This window comes from Staurois parvus, unplaced genomic scaffold, assembly GCF_062004578.1.
Source record: "Staurois parvus isolate SC_StPar_1 unplaced genomic scaffold, SC_StPar_1.0 ptg000166l, whole genome shotgun sequence".
NCBI classification, from domain to species: domain Eukaryota; kingdom Metazoa; phylum Chordata; class Amphibia; order Anura; family Ranidae; genus Staurois; species Staurois parvus.
In genome coordinates, this window is record NW_028317962.1 from 4,018,436 (window position 1) to 4,042,014 (window position 23,579).

At 39.8% G+C, this 23,579-nt stretch overlaps 1 protein-coding gene across 2 annotated transcripts in view; it reads left to right on the forward strand.

The window, feature by feature from the left end:
- Positions 1–23,579, forward strand: part of ASTN1 (astrotactin 1) — a 715,149-nt gene that overhangs the window by 509,782 nt on the left and 181,788 nt on the right. The window contains exons 5-11 of one of the 2 annotated variants that reach the window (XM_089676329.1): positions 840–947; positions 7,958–8,107; positions 9,310–9,477; positions 11,306–11,390; positions 13,146–13,220; positions 16,428–16,565; positions 16,983–17,133. In XM_089676329.1, coding sequence (XP_089532455.1) covers positions 840–947; positions 7,958–8,107; positions 9,310–9,477; positions 11,306–11,390; positions 13,146–13,220; positions 16,428–16,565; positions 16,983–17,133 — 875 coding nt within the window. The remainder of the gene's footprint in view (positions 1–839; positions 948–7,957; positions 8,108–9,309; positions 9,478–11,305; positions 11,391–13,145; positions 13,221–16,427; positions 16,566–16,982; positions 17,134–23,579) is intronic. The other variant, XM_089676330.1, reaches the window with a different exon arrangement.

Below are 23,579 nucleotides of genomic sequence, written 5' to 3' on the forward strand. Positions count from 1 at the left end.
GCTTTGTACAATTTTAGGGTTCAATTATAAAAACAGGAACACTTGAAAAACAAGAACTGCTGCCCATAGCAAGCAATAAGGTGTCAGTTTTCATTTCTTCTGCTGGAAAATCATAATTATTATTATAGGCAAAGCCACTACCTTTCATTGCTTTCATTTTGGTCTTAAAAAAGCAAATACATCTTTGCTGTCCATAAATGTTCATTAAAATAGGCATGAACGCTTCTTTGTTTTGTTGAATATTTTTCTTCTTTAAGAAGCAGAATAGCGTATTAATAAATGGCCTTCAATGTGTTCCTTTACTCAAGAACAATAACAGTACATAATGTACAAAATAGATGTTTTATACTATTCAGGATAGGTAATTCACTGTAACATCAAGGCAGCAATTCAGCTTTGCGATTGTCAGTGTTGTAGCCTGCTGTCCTTCTGTTGCCCTTGAATTGAATATAATTAAATAGAAGAATCAGTATGTGTAACATTTCAACAGGTAGCCAGTGGCTGTCATCTACTAGGCCAAAGGGCAAAAGAGAAAAGCAGCTTCAGATAGCGATTTAGAAAAGAGATGCAATAGGAGACACAAAATGAAGAGACAAATGCTACCAGCTACATGAGATTTCATGACATATTCTTTTGTACTTCTTTTAATCTCTTGTATGCCGGAGGCTTTGGAAGTATGTCGTTTTGCAATTTTTTTGTTGGCCCCTGGAGCTGTGGAATATGTTTGTGAGAGTTTATTTATATTCCATCAGATTATTGCATTGATCCCACAACCCTCCTTCCCTGAGATGCCCTATTTTAATTTTGCTTATCGAAAGACATTGAATTATATCTTACAGCAGGCTCGGCCTTCCTCAACCCCGAAGGAGAATGTGGAGGAGAGATGGATAGTGACACTCAGCTGACTTTCTATACGGACCCTTCTCGGAGCAGAAGACGTAGTAGAGGTCAGTTTTGAAATAAGATTTTTTTCAATAGATGTTTTAAATGGTCAGTCCACCCAAATTAGGTGTATGAATGTTTGGAGGCTCACTCTGGCTTCTTTGTTAGCTGACTTTAGTAATGTGTGACCATTACCGTTGAACAGAGTACCACACTTTAGATTCTCGTAGGGCCCTTTGACATTGAGGCTTTGTATGCTCAACTCCTTTTACTCCCCATCATTACTACTATGTAAAAGCTTTCTCCTTTTCCTGGAGGCATGAATAATTTTAGACAAGTAGTGTAACATCCTGTGACAAAATCTTCTCTCCAGTATTAAAGCTGAACTCTAAAGACAAGAACTTTCATTGAAATATATTCCTATACACCAGGTTATTTTCTACTTCTGCTGTAGCCACATTCCGCCCCCTGAAGTTTGAAGGACAGTAAACTGGCCCTTTGTTTAGAAAGTTTGAAGACCACTGCTGTAAAGGATAAAGTGGGAAGATTATTAAGACATCTTTGGCACGGATACTGAGGGAAAAGCAAAGGAGATTGAGTGATTGCTATTTCTCTAAAATTATGTTTGCGAATGTTTGGTATCTATAAAAAAGGAGGGGCAAAAATTTGTTTCAGAAAACAAGATTCCAAACTCATATTTAGTTCACACTAAATGCTGTATATAGGAACATTTTATAGCAAACACTTTATAGCAAACACTTTATAGCAAACACTTTATAGCGTAATGGTTACACAATGTGTACTATTTGCATTAGCATTACCACTAGCCTGAAGAGCTTGCCCTGCAGACCATACACAAGGTCAAGAGATAGGTGACAAGACAATATTTAGTCTGGCAGATAAGCAAAAATAAAACTGAGTATGTGGAAACTTTTTGGAAAATGTCTCTTAATAATATTTCTCAGGAATATCAAGATCTCTTTTCAGTAGGCTTTTCCACATATACTATACTGCCAAAAGTATTGGGACACCTGCCTTTACACGTGCATGAACTTTAATGGCATCCCAGTCTTAGTCCGTAGGGTTCAATATCGAGTTGGCCCACCCTTTGCAGCTATAACAGCTTCAAATCTTCTGGGAAGGCTGTCCACAAGGTTTAGGAGTGTGTCTATGGGAATGTTTGACCATTCTTCCAGAAGAGCATTTGTGAGGTCAGGCACTGATGTCAGACGAGAAGGCCTGGCTCACAGTCTCCTCTCTAATTCATCCCAAAGTTGTTCTGTCAGGTTGAGGTCAGGACTCTGTTCAGGCCAGTTATGTTTCTTCACACCAAACTCGCTCATCCATATCTTTATGGACCTTGCTTTGTGCACTGGTGCGCAGTCATGTTGGAACAGGAAGGGGCCATCTCCAAACTGTTCCCACAAACTTGGGAGCCTGAAATTGTCCAAAATGTCTTGGTATGCTGATGCCTTAAGAGTTCCCTTCCCGACCCCTGAAAAACAACCCCACACCATAATCCCCCCTACACCAAACTTTACACTTGGCACAATGCAGTCAGTCAAGTACCGTTCTCCTGGCAACTGCCAAACCCAGACATGTCCATCGGGTTGCCAGACAGAGAAGCATGACTGGTCACTCCAGAGAACACATCTCCACTGCTCTAGAGTCTAGTGGTGGTGTACTTTACACCACTGCATTTGATACTTATTGCATAGGTGGCAACCTTCAAGGTACCACACTTGAATTCACTAAGCTCCTGAGTGGGACCCATTCTTTCACAAATGTTTGTAGTAACAGTCTGCATGCCTAGGTGATGATTTTATACACCTGTGGCCATAGAGGTGATTGGAACATCTGAATCCAATGATTTGGAGGGCTGTCCCAATATTTTTGGCAATATAGTGTATGTATAAACTTTGTTGCGTTTTTTTTAAATGTTTATAGAATACAGAAGAAAGGTTGATAAACAGTGATGTCATAACTACAAAAGTATACAGAACTTATAAAAAGCATATTCTGTAGGAAAGACAAGGTAGTCCACCTTTATCTCCTGGGCACATAAGGTACTAAAGACATGGGTATAAAAAGTTGTATATTGTAACACATCAAAAAATAAGGTCTGTGAGGTGCCAGTAAGTTGAAGCTGACCGAAAATGTTTCATAGCATTTATACAACAATAAAAAGTATAGAATAGAAGGGAGACAACACAATGCCAATCTCCTTTGTGCAAGAAATGCTACATCTTCTGCTGTAAAGACAATGAACATAAAAAAACCTTATTAATGTATTAAACTATGTAGGATTTTTGGTACCACACCATGTATTAAACAATTTTGATATTTTATTTGTACAAAAAATAAAAGTATATTAAAATCCCAAATAATTGCATATTGGGCATAGAAGGGTTTTTATACTGCACATACATACTGTGTATTGCCAGTATTATTATTATTATTATACAGAATTTATATAGCACCAACAGTTTGTGCAGTGTTTTGCAATATAAAGGGAGACAGTACAGTTACAATACAATAAAAAAACAAGAGGATTAAGAGGACCCTGCTCATAAAAGCTTACAATCTAATAAGGTGGGGCACATGGTACAAAAGGTTATACAGTCATGGCCGAAATTGTTGGCACCCTTGATATTTCTCCAGGAAATCATGTATTTCTCACGAAACGTATTGCATTAACACATGTTTTGCTATACACATGTTTATTCCCTTTGTGTGTATTGGGACAAAACAAAAAAAGGGAGGAAAGAAAGCAAATTCGACATAATGTCACACAAACCTCCAAAAATGGGCTGGACAAAAGTATTGGCACCCTTTCACAACTGCGGATAAATAAGAATGTTACAAGCATGTGATGCTCCTGTAAACTCACCTGGGGCAAGTAACAGGTGTGGGCAATATAGAAATCACACCTGAAAGCAGATAAAAAGGAGAGACGTTCACTTAACCTTTGCATTGTGTGTCTGTCTGTGCCACACTAAGCATGGACAACAGAAAGAGGAGACGAGAACTGTCTGAGGACCTGAGAACCAAAATTGTGGCAAAATATCAACAATCTCAAGGTTACAAGTCCATCTCCAGAGAACTAGATTTGCCTTTGTCCACAGTGCGCAACATTATCAAGAAGTTTGCAACCCATGGCACTGTAGCTAATCTCCCTGGTCGTGGACGGATGAGGAAAATTGATGAAAGATTGCAACGCAGAATAGTCCGGATGGTGGATAAGCAGCCCCAAACATGTTCCAAAGACATTCAAGCTGTCCTGCAGGCTCAGGGAGCATCAGTGTCAGCGCAAACTATCCGTCGACATTTAAATGAAATGAAACGCTATGGCAGGAGACCCAGGAGGACCCCACTGCTGACACAGAGACATAAAAAAGCAAGACTACAGTTTGCCAAAATGTACTTGAGTAAGCCAAAAGCCTTCTGGGAAAACGTCTTGTGGACAGATGAGACCAAGATAGAGCTTTTCGGTAAAGCACATCATTCTACTGTTTACCGAAAACGGAATGAGGCCTACAAAGAACAAAACACAGTACCTACGGTAAAATATGGTGGAGGTTCAATGATGTTTTGGGGTTGTTTTGCTGCCTCTGGCACTGGGTGCCTTGACTGTGTGCAAGGCATCATGAAATCTGAGGATTACCAAAGGATTTTGGGTCGCACTGTAGGGCCCAGTGTCAGAAAGCTGGGTTTGCGTCCAAGATCCTGGGTCTTCCAGCAGGACAATGACCCCAAACATACGTCAAAAAGCACTCAGAAATGGATGGCAAAGAAGCGCTGGAGAGTTCTGAAGTGGCCAGCAATGAGCCCAGATCTAAATCCCATTGAACACCTGTGGAGAGATCTTAAAATTGCTGTTGGGAAAAGGTGTCCTTCCAATAAGAGAGACCTGGAGCTGTTTGCAAAGGAAGAGTGGTCCAAAATTCCGGGTGAGAGGTGTCAGAAGCTTATTGATGGTTATAGGAAGCGACTGATTTCAGTTATGTTTTCCAAAGGGTGTGCAACCAAATATTAAGTTAAGGGTGCCAATACTTTTGTCCAGCCCATTTTTGGGGTTTTGTGTGACATTATGTCATATTTGCTTTTCTGCCTCTGTTTTATATTTGTTCCAATACATACAAAGGGAATAAACATGTGTATAGCAAAACATGTGTTAATGCAATACCTTTTTTGTGTGAAATACTTGATTTTCAGGAAAAATATCAAGGGTGCCAACAATTTCGGCCATGACTGTAACTGTGAAGGATAAGCTGATGGAAGTGATAAATGTTTATTCGGAGGTGTGATAGGCTTCCCTGAAGTGATGAGTTTTCAGAGATCACCTAAAAGCAGCCTGAGTAGGGAATAATCGGACAGATTGAGGTAGAGAATTCCAGAATATGGGAGAGGCTCAGGTGAAGTCTTGGAGACAATATGAAAGTTGGAGACAAGGGATCTTAAGAGCAGGATATCATGAGAGGAGCGGAGAAGGCGGTTTGGGTGATATTTGGAGACAGGATTGGTGAAGTAGCTAGGAACAGAGTTGTGAATAGCTTTATATGTTGTTGTTAGTACAACATTGTGTGGTACCTTAAACATCCTACATAGTTTACTACATTATTAGGAATGTTTCTGTTCAGTGTCGTTAATACGATAGGGTAGTTGAAGATGAATGACATATGGCACTTGTGCAGTCTATGCTTAGATGAAAGAGAAACCATCATGAAGAAAGGAAAAAAATGTGACTAGCTTCATAGTTTGGTCCAAATGAGCAGGCCAGCAGGATAGTCTATATAGTCATATATAAAATCATATACCAGCTGCGATTTCTCCTGCGCTCTAGGGCCCAGACCGGTGGCAAATAGATGGAACCAACACCAGAGCAAGCGACCACCAGTATATTTCAAGGTTGTGCAGCTCCAAAACAGGGCTGGGGAAGCCCAATCGATACTGCAAAGTGAAACAAAAAACAAGAAGCGCACCAACCTTGCCCATTACCTCAGTAACAGGATTTATTAATAAAAGATAGGTACTCACAAACAGCGAATAAAATCAGGCATGTAGTCCTCAAAGGGACTTCAAAGATAAGAAGCCAGCGCGAATCCCATCATGGGGGTAGACACTCAGTATAGCTGACGCGTTTCAAAGGCTATGAGGAAGAAGGCATAGCCTTCGAATTGCGTCAGTTATACTGAGTGTCTACCCCCATGATGGGATTCGCGCTGGCTTCTTATCTTTGAAGTCCCTTTGAGGACTACATGCCTGATTTTATTCGCTGTTTGTGAGTACCTATCTTTTATTAATAAATTCTGTTACTGAGGTAATGGGCAAGGTTGGTGCGCTTCTTGTTTTTTGTTTCACTTTGCAGTATAAAATCATATATACCAAGATAAAGACAACTCTTTATTAGAAGATAAGTCACCTTAAAGACAGTCCTTATCTAAAATCAGTGTTGAGGAGTAGGAACACATTGGCCTATGTTTCCTGTTGCTCAAGTAAGATAGATAGGGGAATAAGAAATAAAAGAGGAGAAAATGAAAAAAGGGTGGGGATTTATATACAGATAATTGATTTTATAAGATAAACTATTGGTGGTGGGGGGGTGGAGAAGGGAGGAAAGGGAATAGGTGAGGGAGTGGGAGGGGTTAGAGGAAAGCTGCAGGTCTCATGCCGAATGTCTAGTACACACGATCAGAAAATTGTGCAAAAAATACTGCTTTTGAAGCGATCATATGATAATCTGATTGTAAGCATACTGCTTTCGTCCTAAATTATTTGAAGGGGCAAGCAAGAATTTTTTCTCGTATGATACCAGATTATACAATTTTCATTTAATCAGTACAGTTTTTGTATGAAAATACACCACAAATACATTACAGCACTTTCAAATTTTCTTTCTGTTGTACAAGAATTTTCGTAACTTTAATAACCACTTCACTTTTGATATGAGACTAGCATGCAAAAAAAAAAAAAAAGATGATCATTCGTCCAATATTCTCATTGTGTGTAAGGGGCTTTAGAGTCTTCAGGGTAGACAAATAAAACCCAAAGGAAGGGAGGAATGGAAAAGAAGAAGGCCTGACTCCTCCATTTTATAAATACTAGGAGAATGTGGCTGAGGTACAGAAATATTCCAATTGCATCCACACCATAAGAAGTCATTCCAGTAGTTTCTCTTTGGCATGGATCATGATTTCCATGGACTGAATTTCATTCATTTCACACCCCAATTCCACCATAGATGGACAAACTGGTTTATGCCAGTTACAAGCTATGATAGTTTTAGCAGCATCTTTTCCACACATGAAGATCACAAGCCTGTTCTGAGCAATGTAACAGGTTTACCATCAGTGTGCTTTCTCACTCACTAAAACATCCTCAGAGTCACTGTATAAGTTCCGACACAGCTAAGGATACAGCTACTTCTAAAAATAAATAGATCTGAAAATAGTACACTAAGGCATTAAGGGCTGAAATGTGGGTAGGCAAGAGAGTGTGTCTCTATACTCAGAAGTCTGCAAGTTACAAGTCCAATCGAAGTACCAAACCTGCGGTCAAAAAGTCTACCTGAACTTTAATTGATTTATACTGGGGTGATCTTACACAACCAATTCATTTTGGGGGCTTTGTTTTTCTCCTTTATCAAGGCTTGGAATTTGTGTGAATTTGAAATGAGAGTTAAGGTTATGTGGATTATTTGACAATTGCTTTGGTGCTTTTATTAGACTTTTTCTTTAAAGATCTTAACCCTGGGTCTCTTAGTTGAGTTTACACTTTTTGTATGTAAGCAGCCTTACTAGAGGAGCAGTGCTCCATGTACTAGACTGACCCTCTACAATCATGAGACATTGAGGACTTACAACACCTCTTGCACACACTTTACAAAACCATGTGCCAGGATTTTCTCTGGCTATGTTAGCTTCAAAGGGCAATGGGGGATATGAGTGGAAGGTAAGTGTGAGCTCCATTTCCTCCTTTCTCTAAAGTATACTTTGAAAACAGTTTTTTGAACATACTTTTATTTTCATTTATATGTATCTCTAGGGTCTGTCATTATTTTGTTCTGTGCTTACAGTTGGTTCGCCACGGAGTCCTGTGAACAAGATGACGCTAACACTCCTTAGTATAACCAGTTGTGTTATCGGTCTGGTTTGCTCATCACATATCAGCTGCCCTTTGATAGTTAGGATAACCCTTCATGTGCCAGAACATCTCATTGCTGATGGTGAGTAGAAAACAATAATTATCCTCAAAACTATAAATTTGGTGGCACTGCCCACATGGAAGAAAAATATATTTGAAATATATTTTAAAAATATTCTTCCGAAATATATTGACATATATTTGAAATACTACAATTTTGGCCATATTCCTCCATATGGGTGGGATGCTTATGTAAGAGAGAAAGCTTTTAATGTTAGCAAAACATCAAAGTTACTAGGTTGTATTTTTATATATATATATATATATATATATATATAAACTCTGTTGTCCACTTTGTTACTTTATTTTTGCTGCAATCCTTGTTATTCCATATAAAACAGCAGTTTATGGACTGAACAATCCTCAATTAACTTTGAGTTGGCTGTTCACAACACTTTTTTTAAGTTAAGTGGACTGGATCCAACCAACTCTTAACTTTATTTGCCCATTATGCAATAGATTTGTTTTGTCACAAGATGGCCAGATTGAGTGCTGAGAGTGCTCAGATCTAGTTGGAAGCAGCAGAAAAAGTTGTAGGATGACCTGGACTTTGATCGACAACAAATGCAAATGCAACTCTTCAATCGGTCTATGTGTAGCACTTAAGATGCTCATATATATATATATATATATATTTATTTATATATATACACATATACACAGTGCAGTTAGATTTGCAGACTTGGTCAAACCACTTCCACGTAAAATGTGTTTTTCTTCATTTGTTTTCGATTAATGCATACAAATGCACATTCAACTGCAAAAGATTGCATGTTTATGTTTATGGTACTGGGAGAAATGATCATAGACAGACTCCACAATAGCTGGCTTGACTTTTCAGAAGCAAACGCGACATGGTGAAATAATTCATAATGATTAACCACCTGATCCACCCTTTGATCAGTCATAAGATTGATTGTTCAAAAAGTCAAAAACTGCCTGGCAATATCCATATTCCCATCTCATTACAGTTGAATTAAAGGCCATCATCTAATTTTTAATTTTTCTAAGACTAGCAGTGTTTTGTAGATCAGTGTTTGCCCTTGTTCCAGATATGTGACTAATCTTGAGTGAAGCTAAAAAAAAGTATAAGATAATTTCTTTAAATAACATTTGTTTCAAACCGTGCCCCTGTGGAAAAAAAAACGTAAATGTTCTTATTAGCCTAAATGGAAAAAAGTTTAATTAATATGTTGAACCACCTTGATTTCTTTCCTTAATTAGGCAGCCGCTTTATTCTACTGGAGGGAAGCCAGTTGGATGCCAGTGATTGGTTGAACCCTGCCCAGGTGGTGCTCTTCTCACAGCTGAACTCCAGTGGCCCTTGGGCACTGGATCTTTGTGCAAAGAGAATACTGGACCCCTGTGAGCACTTATGTGACCCTGATACAGGTAACAATAATTCTGAGCTAATTCTTTTCAGTCTTGTACATTTTCTTGTACAATTGTACATTATACTGCTCCTTTACTATGTACAAAATGTTGTTTTGGTTGCATCACATTACAATGAATGAAATATAATTTTGAAAAGATGAATGTAGTGAGCTGGCCTGTCAGAGATTGATACACTTTGCAGTTTTGTTCTTGATTTGCTAAATATATTTAATTTGCATCACACTGTAGAATTGCAAGGTATTTGGTGTAAAGTGACATTTCAGCAACCTACAGAGAATGTATTATTGGTAGCGTGATGCAAGCTCGTGGACTCCAGTTTCCTGCACTATTCATTAAGCCCAACTCCAACCAAACATAATTAGTTTCTTTGAATGGATACGGGGGGGGGGGGGAGAGGTTGAAACTTTGTTAGGTTTTTATTGCCATTTGTATACTTATTGGGGAGATTTTCTTCCTTTAAAGAAGTCTCTCAGTAGGGGACACAGAAAAAGACAAAAGCATATTCTTAGTAGAGTAAGGTTAGACCTTCTATCTGTTTTGTTATTGCTGTCATTGCCTTCCTGTCCAGTGACAATTGCTCATAGGTATAGGAAATGAGGAAAACTCTCCTAGTAGGATCACAGGAAGAGCTAAAAATAATCTGAATTTGAACCATAAACCTACCCTGTAGCTTTCTGAAAAATTAAAGCAACTCTGCTTTTCTTTTTAAAGGAAAAGCATTTATATTTACCTGTCCTTCCACCAATTCTTTTAATCTTTGCTCTGTTTAGGAGCCACAGCTCTGGTAGAAACTTTACATCTGACAAACTTCCAGATATGTTGGATGACTGGTCCCTCACCATGAAATATGATTCCATCCACTAGCCCCTACGTCACTACATGACACAGTAGTGACATAGTGCCCTGAAGGGAAGAATCACAGCACGTGACAGGTGATAGAGGTGGTAGGTTTTAACAGAGCAAAGAGCAGTGGAAATGGCAGCAGGAGTGGAAAATATTCTCTTTTTTTTTCCAGGGTATTTATTTTTTTATTTTTTAAATGGCATCAGGGTCTCATTAAGCATGCATCTGATTTGGTCATTTTAGATTTGACTGAACATGTGCATGCAGATTTGTCAAACCTGATTTATGGAGAATCACACAATTCCTTCATTCAGTCCAAGCAATCAGAATTCATGAATTGCACGAATCTCCACAGATCCAATTAATCTGCAGGCCTATATTTAGCCAAGCTAAATATTTGCCATTCACAGAATAGGATTGGATTTGCCAAATGGGCCAGAATTTCCTGTTTCTCTCTTCCTTATTCCCTGATTCCTGATTTCTGTTATACAATGACACAATTTTGTCCTGCTGCTATATACCAGCCAAAGCAGGATCATTCACAGGCAACCTAGACAGGAGCTCAGGACCTGATGAAGGCCCAGGCGACCAAACCATACCCTTCATGTTCTTGCAGTAATCAAGGAGCACAATTGGTCTAAGCAGTGACCCTTCATGAAACTTCACAAAAGACGGTGAACTTTCAGGCAATTTACTGTATGTCTAATGTAGTGGGCCAAACCAGTACAGATAATGCAGATGGGTGGCTTATCTGTGTTTATCATCATCCTTGTCAATGTTTACTAAAGGGATTGGTGGGCCAAAGCTGTTACCTTGCTTAGAAGCCCATTGTGCATTTAATCCATCTCTGGTACCACCCCCAGCTTTCTACAGTACAGAAGAACTGAACCACCAAGCAACAAAATAGAACCAGTGTACATAAATTGCACTATGTACAATTGACATTTGTATAGAGGAAATTACGTTTATTTTCCTATTTCAGGAGAGTGCCTCTGTCATGAAGGATACATGAGGGATCCAGTGCACAAACACCTCTGCATACGGAATGAGTGGGGAACCAATCAGGGGTAAGTGACCATGAAAGCTCTTCTTCAATTTTCTTTTTGTGAATAAAGTTCCATTATGTGTGACCCAGATTTATGCAGACATTGAAAATGATTTTAACGTAAAGGGTTCTGTCAAAACTCACTCAAAAGTCACTATGAACCAAATATGTACTAATAACCTTTAAAGAAAACCTGTAGTAAAAGGTAGCTTTATAATCAGTTACCTGAAACCACTTCTAGGTGCCTGATCAGAGTGTGTGTGTTTTTCCAGGGTCTATCAGAAGTCTTTAAACCTGGGATACTCTAAGATATAAATACCTTCAGTTAGGAAGTTGGCATGTGGTCCTGTCACCTCCCAAATTTTCTTCTGCTTGAGTGGTCGATTAATGTAATGAGCAGCCTCACTTAGAATCAAAAGGTATGGGGGAAGAGCACCCAGATTTAGAGGCTTTCAGGGCTCTGCAAAGGAGCATTGATATTAACACTACTTTGGTGCTGGACGTTTATTCTATCATAAGTCTGTCCTTAATGCAGCCACTCTTAACCAGAGTTCCAGGGAGCACTGGGGTTACCTGGAAGGAAACTAGGGCTTTTTTGAGCTGCAGCTGATTGCCTTTCCATTTGATGGTGCCTGCATAGTTCTGGGGCCAATGCCATATAGCAAAGCCAGCTGCATGACACCAATGAGCTTTTTAGCTGTCTGTATGGGTGGAATTCTGACCCTCATTGTAAGAGGAGCATTCTTCCCAGTGGACACCAATTTAAGAGGTATTTTTTCCAGTGATCCACATATATGTTTTAGCAGGGGTTCCCTAGGGCCTGAATTTATTATAGGGGTTCCTCTGGGATAAAAAAGATTAGATAAACCTACATATGCACAGTCAGATTTAGGGCATGTTCACAAAATGCTAAATATGAATGCAGGGTGAAGGCCAAATCCATACCTGCCTTTTCAGTGAGTTAAATCTTTAGCAACTCTATCAATAATATTGTAAATAATTACAGTTTACAAGAGTTTAAGTACATTTCCAATTTTGCAGCCAAATTGGGATAACACCAATTTTATATTTGTTACATGTTCCCACTCACATAGTGTAATTTTAAAAATATATATTAAAAATTGTAGCTTACCCTTTTTTAAGACGGTCTTTTCTGGAAACTTAAGCAAAGGAAAAACACTTCATATTTGTTATTGTTTAGGGGGCTGGAGAGCTGTGTGTGCCATAAATAATCCTATATGTAAGAAGGTAAAAACCAGGAAAATAAACATAGAAAATAGATATATAAAAAATATTTGCAAATGTATTAGTCACATCATACAAACGTTTAAAAGTATCACACATGATGCTCAATACAGTGTTTTGTTTTTTTTTGACCAATTACAAAGATCACCTATATATTTGCACTATACTGAGTGCCCATGGAATGAGACGCTTCAGTGGTTGAGCTCCTAGCAAGCAACCAAATATCTCTAAATTATGCCTATGGCAGCCCAACATAAGTAGCAGTTAATAGTAAGCTTAGATTGTAAGCTCTTAAGGACAAGGCCCTCTGAACCCTCTTGTATTGTATTGTATTGTAACTGTGCTGTCCCTGTACTGTTGGTGCTACATAAATCCTGTATGATAATAATGACAGCCATTGTACACCATTATTCCTTCACAAAATATACGGAAGGTTTGAACACTTTATGTGAATATATCATACAGTGAGATTCCCTATGTTCACAATACGGTATAAGCAGATATATGTACTTATTGATGTCTTTTGATGCAGCCCTTGGCCTTACACCATGTTCCAGAGAGGATTTGACCTGGTCCTGGGGGAACAACCAGCCGACAAAATATTCAGGTAAAACTTTAGCTTATCAGCATTGTGTTACCAGTTTACAATTCACAGTACGTATCAGGCTCAGCCAACAGGGGCAATGTGTGGCGACAACTGACATTTAGTACAGGCTGTAATGTAGGCTCAGACTTTGACCTTCAGTGTGCCCAGCTCCTTCTATACACACACTGCTAGTGACAGATGACAGGAGTCTAGAATTTCGATTATGGCCTCCAGGTCTGAAGATTTCCCCAGTAACTGTAACCAGTTTGTTTGCTTCTGTTTTTATGAAGAATAGTTACTACAGAATGTTTTGCATTTTTAACCATCAATGACAGCAGAAGGCTTGGTGTTAAAGTAAATACCATTTATTGGCTGACTCTTGTGCTTTTCATCAGCAAAAACACCATCTCTAGAAAGTTTAAAGGATTTTGCAAGTTTAAATCCTTGGTTCACTGAGTTAGCAAATAAATGATGCCACTTTAAATCAGAGCCTGCTGCTTGTGTGATTTTTTTTCCCAAACACAGATCAGATTGTGGCATTTGAAGAAGTTTGCCTAAAAGATTAAACTATTTTGATATATTCAAAGAGGGGGATGTTTGGTGATGAACATCTTCCAGCTTATTAACTTTTTGCAGTCCCAGTCCTTATGCATCTATGGCAGCATCTCCCCTAATTCATTACATCATTGACTGATTTCCAATATGGGTTGAGACTTCAGCTTTTTTATAGAGTTTATAGGCTCAGAGCTATATATCACAATCCATCTTTATGAGTAAAGTTGCCCATCAACATAAGAGTGCAGACATAGTGTTGCAGTCCATCAGCCCTGAGTCTGATGGCGAGACTGTGAACATAAGCCATGTCATTATAAAATTACAAAGAGAAGCATGTACAGACATCCCTAGTATACATTTTCTAGGGGAGAACAAGGATCCTTGTTCAGACAAGGATTTTTCCCTACCCAATTAGTATTTCAGCTGAGAAATCTTGACAAGAAGTTTCTGCAGAACCAAACAGACCTGAGATTGATTTTTAACCCAAGCAATCATGTCATCTCCACTGGTTATTAAAATAGAAACAATTACAATTTTTTATTTTTCTATAGAAAGATAATTATTCACTGGAGTATTACATTAGCCATTATTTTAAAATGTTTTCAGAGATACCTTGCTGCAGAGATGTTTGTCCTATCTTGCCATGAACGGGTCACTAAAACGAGCTGAAATAGCAGTACTAGTTTTATATCTTAAAAATTGCTCTGCTGTCAATATTAAAAGATAACTTTTTTTATTATTATTATTGCAGGACAGCAGTAGGGAGTCAGTGTACTTCGTTACAGCTCAAAGTTTGCTCCCAACTGTCCTGCTTGCACAAGGTTGCTACAGTGTTTTCATTCCCTTTGCCTACATAATTGCAAATAAATATAGTTACAACTTGCTCCAACAATGAAAATATTCCTTTGTGATTCCCAAAGGCAAGAGTATACTCTCTGGATACTACAATTCTATGTCTCATAAATGCATACTTGCCAACATATTCTATCCAGACCTCAGGACACTGTCCACAGCTGTGGTCCACACTTTCAGGGTGGTCCCTCCCAGATCATGGTCACTTTTGTTCTGGATAGCCCCATCCCTAATGATGTTAGAACCACCCTCTTGTGTCTGTTGGAAAAAAATAGTTAATACCCATTATTGAGTTATTTAATATGCTTAGTAACTCGAATAATGGTGATGCTGTGATTCTGGGACACAGCCCAGGGCACAGCATCATCAGACAGAGTCACTAAAGGTGACTGCCCCTGCAAATCTGCAACAGTTGACACATGTGAATATTAATTGCCAGTAATATTTGTGCATTTAAATATGTCAAGCCTTTTTTTCAAGCAGTCTACTAAGTCAGCTAGAACCATGGGTGGACTGACCATTTGGAAACTCGGGCACTTCCCGAGGGCCCGAGGTCAGTAGGGGGCCCCATGAGATGCCCCTGGTATCTTTTTTATAGGCTTTTTTGGAGTTTGGGTAAGGACACAAGGGCCCCATGATTCCCTATTGCCCGGGGGCCCCATGAGTTGTCAGTCCACCTCTGGCTAGAACCAGCACTTTTAGAAGACTATTCCTTATATTCACGGCCCTAAAAGGATAAGTTGAACTTTGGGAACATGTTACATGATCCACTTGTTTTTAGTCTTTCCCCAGATCCGCCGTCTCTAGTGACAGCGAGCCGGAGATCTTCTGCTCATTGTGGGTGCAATTCTTTACAGGCTCCCAATAAAAAATTATAAATGCCTGCAAAAAGATGTGCATTTATTATTTTTTTAAAAAGGTGAATTTATCCTTTAAGGCTTGTTCACATGTGTGACAGCATGTTCTCTGCACTTACTGTATTACAGTTGCCTTTATCTGTGCTCTTTCACTATTTTTTAATATGTGCCCTCAACTGAACTGCATCTTCAAAACTGCTTTTTTGAAAAGGTTTAAAAATGTGTCTGTTTCTTGAGTATTTTCATTTTAATATAAGAAAATATGGCACTTGCTTTAGAAACTGTAAACTGGCATTGCATATTAGGTTTTTGATCTACTAGGGCACCTAGATCCTGCCTCCTTCATGGACCTGTTGGCCCATCATTATGATGGGTAGACTTTTTGACCAATGCGCTTGATGACGTGCATTAGCACTAAGCTTTGAAATCTGCTCTGTAAAACACTGTGAGATTTGGAGCCAGTTTAATGCGCTGACAGGTGTACTTAGAAAAGACAAAACTTAGCAAACGATAAGTAAATTTTCATGCAGAAGAAATATGATTTTGTGATACATTTCATCAGTACTGTAAACAAAGGACAGTTCCATGGCACAAGTCTTAAAAGATAAGCTTTCAAATATGGAATAAGCCTTGTAAATGTGATATTTTTGTGGGCTACTACTGTACATTTGTCATGCTTGGTAATTTGATGCAGTTCCGATTCAAACATTTTTTCTGGTTGACAGTCACACATTTCAACTTTTATCTGAGATATAGACATAATATATTGACAAGGCTGAATTTCAGCTCCCCGTCCCCTCTTTTCCCCAAGGCCTGTGGATATTGATGGTCCTTCTTCTCTTGCTGTGTGAATGTTTTGAAAAAGAGCTGTAGTAATGATGTTTGCTTTTAGTCCTGTTTCATTTATTTTCTATGAATGTATATGAAAAAAAGGAGTGGTGACACCTTGTCTCTTTTAACACAGATTTACGTACACACTGGGAGAGGGTATGTGGCTTCCTCTCAGTAAGAGCTTTGTCATCCCCCCTGCCGAACTGGCCATTAATCCATCAGCCAAGTGTAAAACAGACATGACTGTCATGGAGGATGCTGTTGAGGTCAGGTGAGTGCGTGGGGATCCACAGGGGAGACATAGTGTCAGTGTGTTGTGCCTCTCCCTGTGCTCTGATTAATGGGCCTTCCTGTATCAGGGACACATTGTTCTAGTAAATAATGGCTGAATGCTGAATGCATTTTTTGTGCCGCTTGCTCATAAACAGTTACTATCTTACCAAGGCAGCACATTTCTGCCAGATGATTTGTATGTTTTTATCAACACATCTCTCACTTTTTGCCTATGTCTCAATCCTACCCATTTCCTTAATCTATTTTCCCGTCACCCTGACCTCTTTCATGCCCCTTTCACTGACTAGTGCTCTCTTTTTCTAGCTTGCCTTGATTTGATATATTTCCTCCTTGTCTCTTCCTATCTATCATCCTTCCCCCCTGTTTCCTTTCCTATTGTTTGCTTGGCCAACAGAGAGGAGCTTATGACCTCTTCTTCATTTGATAACCTTGAGATTCTGCTAGACTCTTTCGGTCCTGTTCGGGATTGTTCCAAGGGAAATGGGGGATGCAGCAAGAACTTCCGCTGTGTTTCGGATCGCAAGCTGGACTCTAGCGGTTGTGTGGTAAGTGGATTTGTAAAATTTCAGTTTTTACAGTTAGGTACATACTTTACAATGATATAAGCAGTCTTTAAAGAGTAAATATTGTCTATTTTATATAGTTTTTAGATATACTAGCAAAGGGCACTTAGATTATTCAACTCTGTGTAAGTGTAAAGAATCTTTAGCTAAGTAGTTTAGGCAGAGAGTCAAAATACTTTACAACTTAAAATTTCAGGGAAGTTGACATTTAAATGTTCCTCATCCACCTAAATGGCAACTACAGACATAAATACTTACCATGGTCTGCACTGTATTCATGGTGGCCCCCAGATGTCCAGGAGAGTACAGTCCCAGCCATAGGAAGGAATCAGCCAAGCAGAGCAGTAGGAGTTGGACTTTTTTCAGCAAAAGCTTTGTTGCTTCAGATAGTGCCACACAGTGAATAAAGCAGGGTTAAAGGTAAGTATATGAGTACATGGCTGCCTTCCATGGTGATTGAGGGGAACGTTGAAAGGATATGGACTCTAAATCTGAAGTTGTCCTTTAAGTGTAAGCAAAGTTTTTAGAAAGGTGTGAGATTATAATAATATGGTTGTGCCATACATACAACTGTGCTATGGCATTGAGAGGATGTTTTTCAAACATGGAAGATATTTAACGTAGAGAAACAGAAATTTAACATTGCAAGCTTGTCATGGCTGTATGGACACCACAGCCAAAGTGTTGCATTGTCGTTATCCATAAATCCAAAGCACCACAAGTATATAGTCAAAGCTCTTAACAACATCATGCTATTCCTTTTTAGCATTTATTATTTTAATTTACTTATTACAGATATTTATATAGTGCCATCAATGTATGCAGCTCTTTACACATACTGTACATTCACTTCAGTCCCTAACCCTGAAGGAGTGTACAATCTAAGGTCCCTAACTCACATTCATTTATATACATACTAGGACCAATTTAGACAGGAACCAATTAACCTACCAAAATGTCTTTGGAGTGTGGGAGGAAACCCACACAGGCAGAACATGCAAACTCCAGGCAAGCAGTGCCATGGTTGGGATTTGAACCAATGACCCTAGTGCTGCCAGGCCACTTCTGTGGTGCCCAGTGGGCTTAGCGTATTCTGATTGACTCTAAAGTATTGTGCTGCCTATCTTAACAGTCTCCATATTTACAAGGACTAAATGTTGCCATGTTGTTAAAGTCTTTTCTGGCCCATATACTGTATTAGAGATTAATGCTAACATGTTGCCAGAAGATTCTCTTGCTAGACGCCTAAGCTAATTATACACACATAGATTTTTTTTTAATTTAGCCTGCTAAATGGGCAACATTGAGAGAGCCAAACTGATGTATTTTAATAAAGTCAATATTATTATTAATCAATGCTGGGACATGAAAGTTGGGTAGGGGGCACTGGAAACAAACAGGAAACTTTAGAAAAAAATCATACTCCCTATAATACCTAAAATACTCAGAACTCCAGATACATCCCCATCTCCAATAGGTCTGGCCAGATTTCAGTTATGTGTCCCCAGGCCACTTTTCTTGTGTCATCCAATCCCAATGTCCACAGATCTTTGCAACTGTCCAGTCCTGTCATCTGACATAATATAAAGTTTATAATATGCTCACACCTACCGACACCAAACACCAAAAAAAGGGCGCTTAGAGATTTCCCCCATCCCAGCATTCAGTGTACTAAAAATTTATTGAGCTGAATGACTGAAAACACACAAGCAGTTGCTTTGCTTTCCTTTGTTTATCTGAAGCCAAAGATGTAATGAATGCTGCTGAGCGCTGACATTGACGTGTCCATTTATGTCTACCCCCAACCGGAAAAATCAACATATGGAGCAGTTAGTAATTGTCCTAGCACTTTGGGGGAATGTGTAAAACTAAGGCAAGTTTAATAAATATGAAATAGCTGTGCTTTGTGCAAAGTGTAATTTTTGTTTTTATGAATAACATTTTATTAAATTTTCCACATGTATATACATACATGACATTTTAAAAAGAAATAAAGATAAAGAAAAACAAAGGGATCATCGATGCTAGTAACATGGGTAGAAAAATAACAGTATGCAATGACAATAGGGCAACATTGGAAGGATGATCAAGTCCGCACAAGTCAAGCAGGTTGACCAGAGGTGTAAACATCCCACGGGTTCCACACAGTTTCAAATGAGATTATAGAATCGGCATGTGAAGCGGTTAGATATTCCATTTTTCTGATATCTGCAATAATCTTAAATAATGTCAACATTGAGGGAGGTGTAGGGGAGAGCCAGCTCATTGGAATGCTTCTCCTGGCCGCCGTCAAAATATGCACAGAGAGTCTCCTCGATGGTCTAGAGAGACCTGGAAAGGGCAGGCCCAATAAAAAATAAAGAGGCTCAAAAGGGAGAGAGGAATGTAATACCAGTTGTAATAAGGCCAAAACCTCTTCCCAAAAGGGAGTGATAAGCCTACAGTCCCAAAAAATGTGAAAAAGGGAGCCGGTTTCCCTTCCGCAGCGCCAGCAAGCAGGAGAAGCACTCAAGTTATGAGAATTGAGCACATCAGGGGTTCGATACCACAACATTATGATTTTGTAAGCATTTTCCTTATAAACTACACACATAGAGGATTTGGATGCGTTCTCCCATATTTTCTTCCACTGCAACAAGTCAATGTCACAGCGGAGAAACTGGGACAACTTACGCATATAGCGATGGGTATCAATAGTTAAGGGAGGGACATCCAGCAGGAGCTTATATGTATTGGAGACTGTGCCCTTTTGATGTGGGCCCTGAATACACAGGCGCTCAAAGGGTATAGGCTTCTGCAAAGTCAATGAGGGTGACAGGGTGGAGAAAAAATGGCGTATCTGCAAATAAACATAGAAGTGCTGAGGAGGTATTTGGGTATTTTTTTGGATGTCGGAAAATGATTTAAATTTCCGAGTTACGGGATGGACCAGATGACGCAGTTGGAAAAGATCGGCTGAGGCCCATGGGAGCATGCGGTGTAAGGACAAACTATCTGGAAGGGAGGGATTAAAGAGAACATTAGTCAGAGGGGAGCACTCGGAGGACAAAGCGAATTTAGCCTTGCATCTCCTCCAGATAGACAAGGAGAATTGCATGGGTCCAAGTAAAAGGTGTCGGTGAGAAGCGATGGCCACCGCTGACATATCCCAAAGCAGAGAGCATAAATGGGTCGGAGTAAGTTGTAAGGTTTCAATCTCAGTCCATTTGTTAGAAGGGCGTCTGGTGGACCAGGAGATTAAAAAACGAAGGTGGGTGGCATAGTAATAGGTCACAATATCCGGTACTCCCAAGCCTCCTCTAGAGCGTAAAGAAAGGAGTACAGTACGTGCAATTCTATGTTGTTTGTTGTGCCAAATAAAACGTAAGGGAGATTTTTGGATAGAATTTAGCTTGGACATAGGGATGGGGACGGGGAGAGTTGCAAATAGATACAAAAGTTTGGGCAGTACGGTCATTTTTATAACATTTATACGTCCAAGAAAGGAAATAGGTAGGGTGTCCCAAACTTTTAAGGAACGGGAAATAGCGACAAATAGGGGGGGGAAATTAGCCTCATATATGGAATGGTAGGAGGAAGTAAGGTTGGTACCCAAATACTTCAGTGAGTGGGTACACCAACAATATTGGTAAGATGCTTGGAGAGAGGTTAACATGTCGGGTGGGATATGAAGTGGGAGTGCTTCGGTTTTGGATGTATTTACCTTGTAGCCTGACAGGGTCCCAAATAATTGTAAGGTTTTATGAAGAACCGGAAGAGAGGTGCAAGGACTAGTTAGAGTAAGAAGGATATCGTCTGCAAATAGGGACAATTTATATTCACGCCCATGGGAATGTATCCCTCGTATGTCAGGGTTAGATCGAATGGCAGTGGCCAGCGGCTCTAGGCAGAGGATAAACAGTAAAGGGGAAAGTGGGCACCCCTGCCTTGTACCGTTCGACATCCTGAAAGAAGGTGAAAGAAACTAAGACAATCTGACCTCTGAGGACGGGGAGGAGTAAAGGACCTTCAGGGCCATCACAAACGGGCCCCGGAAACCATATCTCTCCAAGATCATAAACATATAGGGCCAGCTAAGGCGATCAAAAGCTTTTTGAGCATCCAAACTCAGCAATATAGCAGGGGATAAAGTTCTGTTAATCAGGTCGATCAGGTCAATAGACCTCCTGGTATTGTCCGCAGCGTGTCTGGTGGGCACAAAGCCCACTTGGTCCCTGTGTATGAGCTTGGAGAGGAATCGGGAAAGCCTATTGGCCAAAATCTTAGTAAATATTTTATAATCAGAGTTTAACAGGGCAATGGGGCGATAATTGTCCGGAATATAAGGATCCTTATCAGGCTTGGGGATAACGGAAATATAGGCACGTGAAAAATCAGCCTGAGGGGGGACACCTCCTAAGAGATCCTGAAACAAAGAGAGAAGATGGGGGGCCAAAATGCCTATGAATGTCTTGTAATAAGAATAAGGCAAGCCATCAGGTCCTGGTGATTTGTGAGAAGGGAGCTCCTTAATTGTATCATACAGCTCCTCAGATGAGATATCGGCATGAAGGGCCAAAAGGTCAGAAGGTGATATCTGCGGCAAAGAGAATGACTCAAAGAAGGCATCGAATGACGTTTTACAAAAAGGAGGATGGAGATCTGGGGTTAAACAGTTGTAGAGAGTCTTATAATATGATCCAAAAAGTGAGGCCATTACATGAGGGTCATATGTAGGTGTACCATCTGATTGAAGAAGATGGTCTGGTAACGAGGGAGAAAATTGCGTTTTAAGCCTGTTGACTAGCATACGGTGGGGCTTATTGGAAAATTCATAAAATTTCTGTTTGACCCAAAGAAGTGATTGCACAGCTCTATGTGAGTCAAGAGCTTTGATTTGGTCGCGTAGAGAAGTAACCCTACGAAGATGAGTTATGGACGGCTTGATTAGCAGTTGACGCTCAGCTGAGGATAATTGGTGGATGAGAGAAGCCTTGGCACTGGCTGAGGACTTTTTCAAACGGGAGCCTATAGAGATACATATTCCCCGGAAAACGGCCTTGTGGGCTTCCCAAAGTGTCGAGGAAGAAGTCACCGAGCCAACGTTGTGTTGGAAGTACATATCCAATCCCCGAGAGAGTTCTTCACGGAAACAGGCAGTAGTGAGAAAGGTCTCATTGAGACACAAGCTTTCGGTAAAGAATCAGGGAAGAAAAGATTCAGAGACAAAGAGGCGTGATCGGACCATGTACTGGGATTGATTTCGGATGAAACCAAGAGAGGGAGTAAGGGGGAAGAGATAAAAAAGTGGTCCAAGCGGGAGAAACTCCGATGAGGGATGGAGTAGAAAGTATACTGTTTATGAAGGGGATGTTTGATCCGCCAAGCATCAAAGAGACGATGTTCCCTTATCAATTTGTGAAAAGATTTTGAAGAGGAACACTGCCGCTTCGAGGGGGTGGATTCAAATAGTACTTTCCTATCCTTGTGGGGGGACATGATTAAATTAAAATCACCTCCAATGATCATATGTGGTGTGGTAAAGACATTCAGTCTAGCAAGGGTTTGGGAGAGGAAATGTAATTGACCTGCGTTCGGGGCATACAAGTTTAACAGGATAAGGGGGGAACCAGCAAACATACATTCCAAAATGATATAACGACCCCGTGGGTCGACTTTGGAGGAAATGACCCGAAGGGAGCAGTGTGTCCGAATCAAAATAGCCACTCCGGCTTTCCCAGTGGGATCAAAAGCCGAGTAGGAGTGGGAGAAAAACCTTGAGGCAAAACGAAAAGAGCCAGTCGACTTGAAATGGGTCTCCTGGACAAAAATAATATCTGCTCCTGAGGATCGAAATTCCTTCAAAGCCATCCACCGTTTTTGGATGGAGTTAAGACCTTTGACATTGTACGATAATAACCGTAAAGCCATCATTAGATAAACATACAAATAGCAAATGTACCCAGATAAAGAATAATGGAGATAGCATCGATGAGGCAAATCTAAGAACAGTAGGGACATGAAACATTAGAACTAATAACATTAATAGACAAACCAAAAAAATTACAATAAAGAACATAGATATCCGTATGGATATGAACTTGGGAAAGACATCGGCACCCAAGTCGTCCAGGCAAATGTCTGGACGTGATCGGGGCAACATGACAACCGGAACATAGAAATCGGCAAACCCAGAGCTCACAGGAATGCGGCCATCAAAGTTCCCAGCCGCGCATGCACCCCCAAAGTGTAAATTTTTTAAAGTTATATAGCTTACTTTTTTAAATATCTAATTATGCAGAATAATAACATAGTAAAGAAAAAACACTTGCTTCCCAGAAAAAATACACATACTACACAAATTGCTTTGCCCTAGTTTTATGAATTCCCCATGGATTCCTGGGTATTCGTTAGGTTAGGTTAGGGTAGATTTTGTTATGTCTTGATTA